The 9,522-nt window shown below is 51.0% G+C and overlaps 1 protein-coding gene across 2 annotated transcripts in view; it reads left to right on the forward strand.

Annotated features, from left to right (window-relative positions):
• Nucleotides 1-9,522, forward strand: part of TSPAN18 (tetraspanin 18) — a 191,135-nt gene that overhangs the window by 165,072 nt on the left and 16,541 nt on the right. For both annotated transcript variants that reach the window (XM_011356858.2, XM_023528697.1), the window contains 3 exons: nucleotides 2,091-2,174; nucleotides 6,079-6,151; nucleotides 8,529-8,723. In XM_011356858.2, the coding sequence (XP_011355160.1) occupies nucleotides 6,089-6,151; nucleotides 8,529-8,723 (258 nt within the window). In that variant the 5' untranslated portion in view covers nucleotides 2,091-2,174; nucleotides 6,079-6,088. The remainder of the gene's footprint in view (nucleotides 1-2,090; nucleotides 2,175-6,078; nucleotides 6,152-8,528; nucleotides 8,724-9,522) is intronic.

The raw sequence follows: 9,522 nt of genomic DNA on the forward strand, positions 1-9,522 counted from the left end.
AGGCCGACAAAGATCTCACGGTTGGACAGGGCCCAGCCTCCGTTGGTTGGAACCCAGGTGAGGACCCTGAGCCTCCGTCCTGCATCACAGCGCCCTCACCTGGCCGGGGCATACAAGACACTTCTCACTCTACAACAGCCCAGGTCTACTTTTGCTTCCCCCGATGAGGGCTTCTTCATCGCTCATGCCCACATGCTTCCTTTTCTCTCCAGCAAGTATGCCCAGCGGCCCAGGGCAGTGAGAGTAAAAGGAGTGATTTATGAACTGAGCTGTTCTTCTTAATCAGAGAACCCCTGCTGGGCCTACTCTGTGCAGATGGGATGGAGTCGCCATCTGGGTCAGTGGGAGGGGCAAGATTAATAAAGCTGTCTGGCCTAGGCAGGGGCCTGAGGAGAAGAACCGTGAGGCGCTGCGTGGCCTCACCCATCTCTGCCCCTCTCTGGGCCTCAGGACTCCCATCTGTCACGGGATGGCAGGATCGGGTCATCCCCCAGAGACCTCCAGCTGGCACGGGGGAGGATGGATGCTGGCTGGCTCCCTGGGACTCTGTGCCTGGTTGCCTGATTCTGGGAAGAGCAGCACCAGGTTAAACACTTTGGGGACTGAGGCATAGTACTCCCTCTTTCTGGCGTCCTCTCTCTGGTGCCACATCCACGGACGGGTGTTTTGTCAGGAGCTCTGGTTCAAAGTCCAACAAACGTGGGCCTGAATCATGGCATGTCTTACTAACTTTGTGAATAAACTCAGGCCAGTTAATTACATTCTCTGAGCTTCAGTTTCCTCGTCTGTAAAATGAGATAGCAGTGGTACCCACCTCCTAGGTGAGGATGAAGTCAGAGGATGCAAGAGAAACGCTAAGCAGAATCTGGTACATGGTAAATACTCAATACTATTAGTAATTATTAGGTTCAATTATCACAAAACTATAAGCATTAATTTCAATTTGGGGCTATTTAGGGGAAAGATGTTTCTATCTATCTTGACTAAGCCATATGTCCATTTGTTCTCCCTCATGCCCATCTCCATTGATTACAGGTAAATGTGGTCATCCACTTATTTCTAATATATGATGATGCTGGTAAGAATAGCTCCCCATGAGAATAGTGCTTTATTGGTTTCCAAGTGTTTTCATATCATTTCATATCATGTGTTTCATAGCATGAATTCCTACAACCACCTTTGTCTTCAAAATTGAGAATCACAGTTTTCAGAGGAGAACTGAGCATCTCAGGGAGGGTAGTGACTTTCCAAAAGTCTCAAGGGACCTGGCCAAGGCTGGTGCCGTTCAGACTTTGCAGAAGCAGCGGAGATGGAGTGCTGACTGACATGGATGGGGAGGAATCAGAACTGGCACCTGAGAGCCAGAAATCACCCCTTCTTTCCTACGGGGATTCCCCCCGCAGCCCAACTTCCCCCAGGGCCTCAGGTTTTTCCTGGAACTGTCCTCTAACCCCGTGTTTGAGCAGGCCCTGGCCGTGGAATTCCCCACAAGTGCGGTAGAATGGGATTCTGCATCTGGGCTCATTTGACTGCTAAAACCAAACCTTTATTTCCACTGCTAGGAGCTGGCCCTCTAAAGGAGCCTTCTGGCAAATCCTTATGCAAAGCTAAGAAACCTTTTCCAGCACCAAATTTCTCTCTCCTGGGAGTCAGAGTTTCTAGGGGAGGGGGTTTTATGAACAGGGCCCTGTTGGTACTCTGCTGAGGCATCACTGTAGATGCCCAGGTAGCTCCAGGTGTGTGGGCCACTCACACCCATTGTCTCTTCCCAGTTTATCAGCCACAGGCAGCATGTCAGCATAGATGAAGCCCATGCCAGAAAGTACAAGTCTCTTAAAGATGTGGTTTCCCATGCAACCCCAGTGAGGGTACCCAGGAGCTGCCATCTGGGCAGAAGGTGGGCACCCCATGCAGGCCACCCTGGCCAGAGGGGCCCAGGAGTTGAGTGCTTTTCATTAGTGTGAATGAGCCCAGATTAGCGAGGCACTTGTCCTGACTATGTGTCTGGAGGGCAGGTTTTCATAAACAGCTTCTTGAACGAGGCTGCTCCTTAATGATTTCCTATGGTAATTGAATATTTTCTCTTATAGGACAAGCTGGGCCAATAAAAGAAATATACAGAAGCCCCTCTGACCAGGAGACTCTGTCCTGCTGACACCTAAAGAACTGCCCAGGTGACAACTCAGCGATTGCCTCCCCTTCTCTCTGTGCCCCTCTGCTCCAACCCCTGATGCCGCCCCATCTCCACTCAATCTATTCCAGTCTGTCTCTTCCTTTATCATTTCTTGCTGTCTCTCTCTTTTTCCCTGTCTTTCTCCTTCAGTCTTTCTCCATCTTTCTCTTTTTGACTTGTCTCTGTCTATTTCTCTGATTTGCTGACTCTCCATTGTTCTCTGTTTTCTCTTTTCTCGTCATTCATTCATTCATTCATTCATTCAGATAGATTAATGGAGTGCAAGGCACTGCTCCAGACACTAGGAACATGGCAGTAAACAAAACAGGTCCATGTCTTTAGGAAGCACACATTCTAACAACGTAGAAAGGGAGACGCATACTACCTACATAAACTAAAACATCGAGCATGTAGTGCGCCCACGGGTACTAGCCTGGGCTTTAAGAAACAGGGCTCCAGGCTCGGATCCCTCACTAACTGGTTTTGTAACTTAGCCAGATCCCCTTTCCCTTTCTCGGCCTCAGTTGTCTTATTTCTAGAGAGAGAGTACTAGGCCAGATCAGGGCTGCCCTGCCTTTCTATGACGAAGAACATCTTTTATTGAAATGCTGCTAACGTAAGTTAGACAAAGGCTAGGTTCTAAGTCGGCACTTACACAAACAGTAGTGTCAAATAAAAGTTTCCCTTAGATCTCCTTAAAGCTCTTAAACACCTGGGTTTGTTATACACGAAACAGTCAGTTGCATCTGAGGGGAAAAACACCCATCTGTAACCTCGAAACCTTCCCTTGGCCAAGTGTGGGGATGTTGGGACGGGTACAGGAGGCCGGAGACCGTGAGATCCACAGCAGCAGGTCCAGGACTGCCACCCATGTTCTCCCTTGGGCAGACACCCACGTGGGAGGGCAGCTAGAACCACAGAACTTAAACTGGTCTGCACGCTCTCCCTGTGCATTGGGGAGTTGCATTCACACCAAGTCAAGTTTGCCCGTGACGCTGACTCTTGTGTTGCATCCCTCTGAGCCCCAAGATTTAAAGGATTTGTCTACCAAACAGTGCTGCCTTTACCAAGTCATTTATTAAGTATATGTCAAAGTTTCTCCTTAGTTTTTGTACTTCAAAGTCATACATACCTGGTGGCCAGAGCTTCTGAACAAACTGAGAAACAGAGTCCCCCGTCCTGGGGTGGTTTACTTGCTCCAGAACCCAAGACACTTTTCCCTTAAGCCAGCCAGAGGTGAGATGATTTCTGAGATCCTATTCGATAACCTGAAAATAGCTTTAGGATATAGTTAGTCTCCAGGAACCCAGTTTGAGAACCACTGCCCATACTCATTCTCCATGCTCAGAAATCCTCCATGTCAGAGTTCTTCTCTCTCGTGACGTGGAGAACTACAGCTAATGCATCTGGTTGGTATCTGGGAGCACAGAGAGAGAAGCTGGGAAGTCGGGAGGAAAGGTGTGTCAGGCCTGGCCCGAGGAGCTCTACAAACCATGTCATTTAATCCTCCATCTGAATAATTTGCTGAGGAGGTCAGCATTCCTGGCTCCATTCTGCAGACATGAAAGCAAATGCTCAAAGAGGTTATGTGATTTGTCCAAGGTCATAAGCTTAGAAAGTGGAAGAACCAGGTCCGGTCTGACCCTGTAGCCCCCACTCACACTGATATTCTCCGCTTGGGGTCCTTTATTGGATCCCTGGAATGAGGAAGCCCCAGTGGGCCTTTCAGCCCTGGCCCCAGAGAGGGCATATCATTCCCATGTAGCAGAAAGTTCTCTCAGTCTCCTTTGTAATTGCCTTTTGAACATCTCTTTTGAGGAACAATTAAGCCCTTGGACCTCATGGTCTCAGGTGTCTTCTCAGCCCACCTTCCAGAGATTGTTTATGATCCCGCTCTCCTTAGGGGTAAATTATGGAACTGTGTGGTGATATCAACTTCCAAAAGCCTCTGTGGGTGGATGGAGCTAACAGCCAGATCCAGGCATTGGAGATTCCATGTGCCTGTCACTCTTGTCTAGCCAATTGGCTGTAGAAGTGTGTCCCTGTCATCAGAAGTCCCTGGTGGGGAGTGGGGCAGGCAGGAGTTGGTCTTTTGACTTCAGCCTGGTCAGGGATGATGGCCCCGGAGGCTGTTTCTCCTGGACAGTGGGAAATAAATTGGCATAGGAGGTATGAGGACAGGCCTGAATTTGGGAGGGTGGATGAATGGAGCAAGGAATTAGCATTCATTGAATACAATGATTAAGAGTTGTGGCTCCAGATTAGGACAGACCTGGGTTCAAATCTTGGCTCAGGCACTTCTGTGCTGTGTGATCTCCGATAAGTGATTCCACCTCTCTGAGCCTCAATTCTCTCACCTGAAAAATGAAGATGACATTACCTGTATCCTGGAGCTTTATGAGGAATAAATGAGACTGTGCATGTTTCTTGGCACATAGTAAGAAATCAAGGTATGCCAGCTATTACTAGCTGTTGATGTATTAGCTACCATGGACCAAGCCCAGTGCTCAGTATTTTCCGTGCATTATCAGGAAGGCATTGTTTTTATACTCATTTTAAAGACAAGGAAACTCTCAGATACATGCAGTTAGGGAACTTGACCCAGGCAACACCAACTAAGCCTGCCAGAGTTGGGCCAGAGCCCCTTCCCACCCTGCCCTGGAGCTGGAACCCAGGGCTCCATATTTCTGTTCACCCTCTGGCTCACATCATCTGTTTTTCTACCTGCCTCACTTTGGAGGTTGTTGGAGGCTTTTCCCAGGAGACACACCTTTTATTGCATTTATCTGGGAGCCTAGCGTGCCACAAACTGCCCATTCGATATTATCTTTAATGAATGTGGGACGTAATAAATACAGATAGCCCATTTACGAGCTGCCATATTTATTATGCCCTTTAATTGCTAAATAGCCAGAATCCGTCGAAAGCTGGATCCCACCCTGGAGAGCAGCTTTGCCTGGGTGGGCAGAGGGGAAGGACGCCAGAGTCTGGCCCCCTGCAGACCTCTCAGCATCTCATCAGGGCAGCCCCGTCTGCCCCCCAAAGACCCATCCAAGTCCGAGCCTGATAGAGGAAGGGCCTGGGTTTGGGTATGATGGTCAAGGTGTTTAGCACCTGATGGGCACTAGCACAGGCCAATCAGAAGAGATGCTGCCTAGACAGCAGGCTAGCCCTACCCCTGGGCCCCCACTGAATCTCGGTCCTCCCACTGCCCACCAGCAAGACAGAGCCTGGAACAAGGGCAGGGCTGGCAATGGGATGCTGGACGTAGTCAGGGCACCAGGAAGGTTTGGCCCTAGGAGCAGCCCTTGGGCCCCCAGCTAGGTGCCCCCACTTCTTCCCTGCAGCATCCCTCCTCACTCAGCAAGTCCTGTGGGCTTGAGGGCGTGTACAGTGTTGGGAAGTTTGTCAGGCCTGGGTTCTGATCCTGATTCATGACCTTGTCAGGTCCCTCAGGGCTCTGAGCCTCAGTTTCTCATCTACCAAGTAGAAGGTTCACTTCAGCAACCAAATTATATCACCCTGTAGCATTGTTGAGCCCTTGCCCCGTGTTGGACATTATGCTAAGCACGTTATTGCAATATTTCAGTTAATCCTCACACACTGCTTGAGAGGAAGCTTCTGTTTTTAATCTCCATTTTCAAGTTGGAGAGAATAAGATTCAGAGAGGTAGTAATTCGCCCAAGGCCACACAGCAAATGAATGGTAGCCATGAGCTTGATCCAAGCAGGCTAGCCCCACAGGACAAAGAGGAAGTTGTTTTCAGCCTCCCTCTTTCCCCACTCACCCTAAGGTCAGGCGGGCCTCTGGGACCGCCCCTCCCCCGGTTGGGGAGGAGTGAGGCAGGGGTTCTTTCTGGGTGGGGCGCCCCAGCGGGAGGACTGAGGAGCCTTGCTCTTTTACAGGCAGAGCACCATGGAAGGCGACTGTCTGAGCTGCATGAAGTACCTGATGTTCGTTTTTAATTTCTTCATATTTGTAAGTATTCCTGGAACGTGCCTTGGGCCTCCCTAGGCCTCTGCTGGGTGGGAGGAAGTGACTGCTGCTTGGAAATAGTCAGCCCTACCTGCCCAGCCAGGATTTCCCGGAGGTGAGGCCCCCAGCGGTGCCCGCTCCACTCCAAAGAGCCTGCTGTCCTAGGAGACACATTTGGCACAGAACTTGGGATGGTTCGGCTGCTCTGACAAAGGATGAGGGTCTCAGTCCTGGGCCTTGTCTTGGGATCTGACCCCTGGTGGGAATTAGGGGAGAAAGAGGAGATGGGGGTGATCAGAGGGCAGCAGAGGGAGCCCCACCTGACCCCCACCCCCCCAAGAGTGTTATAGACATCAGAGATACAGGGAACCTGATGGGACTGGAAAACTCTCTGGGACTGGGAGACCCAGATTCAAAGCCAAGCTCTGCCTCTCACCAGCTAGTAATTTGAAACATATTTCACCTTTCTGAACCTCGGTATCTTCATCTCTTAATTATCTACCTCAATAGGTTTTTTTGAAAATTAAGCAAGACTAGAAAGTGCCTGCAGTGTGTCAGCACTCAGTAGCTTAGCTCTACCCCCATCCAACCTATGGATTCTCTCCATGAGGGGACAGAGCCCTGAGTGCTCAGGTGGCCAGCACAACCCACCTGCTGGCAGCCTACCAAGGGCTCTCAGCTCAGGCCTATGGTCTTTCCCAAGAGAGAGACACACTCTTGGCATCTCAAGCCCCTGAAGACTTTCCTGACCTCACCTCAACCTTTGACCTCAGTGCAGCCAAGATCTGGATGAATGAATATCCACGAATGTCCTCAAGGGACAGCGTCACTATGAAAAGAGGCCTCTTTCTGGTCAAGACTGACTCTATCTGTCTATTTTTTATACATTTCAACAACTCCCCTTGGTACCCTCCCCTGCCTGGTAATTCTAAAGAGTGGGGAGCCCTATAGACTTGAAATCTAAATCCAACTTCTAAGCTGGGTGACTTCAGGCAAGCCCCAGTTTCCTCACCCAAAACGAGGCTGGGTCCCCTGGGCAGTTCAGTTTATGCCTGAACCCTCCTTGAAGCAGATCTCAACACACAATTGTCAAACCCCGAAACTTCCAACAGCCTTGAAGAAGGGCACAGGTTTTACTGGACGTTGGTGGGGACACCGAGGAGAGAGGCATTGCACAGCGGAGGGCAAAAATGTAGCCTCTGTCATTGGCCATCTCTGTTGGTCTTCGCTTTCTCTCTCCCCTATCGCTGGGTCTGTCAGACCTCTGGGGTCCCTCCCCTGCCCCGATTGCACCTAAAATATCATCTCTTGGCCCAAGTCATTCAGCAACCCCCGCTCCAGTTTGCAGACCCCTCTCAGCCAAGCCACAGCTCAGCAGTTTGCTCTTAGCCGCCATCTGTCATTTCTCAGGTCCTCCCACCACACAGAGATTTCAAACACTTTGCAGCCTTCAAAATCCAATGCCAAACTGGCTCTCCTGCAACGGCTCCACTTCCAGTGCTTGTCTGTGCCTAGGACAAAGGGAACAGATAGATATTTATTGAAACCCGCTAAGTACATTCACATCCATTCTGTCCTCTCTTCCTCAGGGCCACCTTGGGAGGTGGGAATTTGTATCTTCTTTTAACCACGAGGAAGCTATGGCTCAGAAAGGTTAAGCCATTCCCGAAGGTCTCAGAGCTAATGAGTGGCAGAGCCCTTTCTCTGGTCTAAGCTGCCTTCCTTCAAAGATGAGTAAGGCGTGGAGAGACGGGCCATGCAGACGAAGATATAACAAGGCTCTTGAGCCAAGGGTTTGAGAGTGGGGCGCCCAGCCTGACTGAAAGCTCCTGTTGAGGACAGAGGGGGTAGCCTCTGTCTGTGTTTTCCCACCCCTAGCAGGGTGCAAGCACAGCGTGGGTGTCATGGCGTTTGGTGAGTATCCTCGGGGCTGGAGTCAGGGAGGCCCAGGATTCAGCCCGGACTCTGCCTCAAACTTGCTATGTGACCTTCAGCAAGTCATTGGCCTTCTCTGGAGCTCAGTGTGGAATCTGAGGGTTGGACTAGATGACCCCATTATCCTGTAGCGCTGACCTTTAAGGAGAATATAAAAGTGGCACATAAACTCAACACGATATGGTTCACAGCAGGCCAGGATGGTGTGTGGGTCAGAGACTGGGTTTAAACGATGCATGCTGCCCTTAAGATCAGAGTAAGCAGGGAAATTTGAAGCAGTGACGAGGCGTGCTGGGACACTGGCTCCTGCAGCAAGTGGAATCCCTGCCTACCGGGGCTCACCACCTCTGCCCCGGGGCCTCGCTCAGGGAATGGTGTCTGTGGGGTGTCTAACCTCCGCGTCTGCCTGTTCCTTCTGTTTCCTCCTGACTGGACCTGGGAGCAGCTGGGTGGGGCCTGCCTGCTAGGCATTGGCATCTGGGTCATGGTAGACCCCACCGGCTTCCGAGAGATCGTGGCCGCCAACCCCCTGCTCATCACGGGTGCCTACATCCTCCTGGCCATGGGGGGCCTGCTTTTCCTGCTCGGCTTCCTGGGCTGCTGTGGGGCCGTCCGCGAGAACAAGTGTCTGCTGCTGTTTGTGAGTACACCCATCCCCCAGCCCACCCGTGAGTGCCCTGGGATGGGAGGTGGAGGCCCATGTACCTGTACTTCGGGAGACTGAGGTCTGAGCCAAGTAGGCTGTCCTTCTGGAGTGGGAAGGCCAGCCACCAACCTCTCTCATTTGCACTAGCAACCCCGGCTTCCAGAGCCTGCTCTTTGCACTGGGCCGTGCCTGCCATGGGCAAGTTGCCCCTGGGTGGAGAATGGCCTTGGCCTCCAGGTGTGAACAGGCAGGCTTCTCCAAGGCGTAGTCAACTGAGAACCTTGACCATGATGTTTTTCTACTTGCTTGCTTTTCAGGACTTAAATATATATATAACTCCTTGGTAAAAGATCTGAGGTAGCTGTTGGATAAATCATTCACCTTTTGTATTTCCAGTTCGAAAGTAGAAATGATATGATCTCTGAAGGTCTTTTATTCATTAAATAAACAGTCCTTGAACTACTACAGGCCACATAGTTCACTAGGTGCTGAAGATGCATCGGGGGCAAGAGTGGCCGTCCCCTTCCTCATAGACAGGCACAGGGAGGCCTCAAGCCCGTGAGGAAGGGCTGGGCAACAGGCAGGCCTGGATATGGGTGTGCACCCTGCTCTGTCCCCTAACTAATGATGCTACTCCTGTCTCTGAGCCTTAGTGTCTTTGCTCGTTAAGTGAGGAGTCAACCAGTTCAGCTGCATGTAGGAGCCAAGCATAAGGGGTAGACGTTCTGTTTCTCTGGTCTGTTGCGTTCCCATGAGCCATAGCCCTGTGGGCCTCTGCTGACCTTCCTGGCTG

This window comes from Pteropus vampyrus, unplaced genomic scaffold, assembly GCF_000151845.1.
Source record: "Pteropus vampyrus isolate Shadow unplaced genomic scaffold, Pvam_2.0 Scaffold31, whole genome shotgun sequence".
Taxonomy (NCBI): domain Eukaryota; kingdom Metazoa; phylum Chordata; class Mammalia; order Chiroptera; family Pteropodidae; genus Pteropus; species Pteropus vampyrus.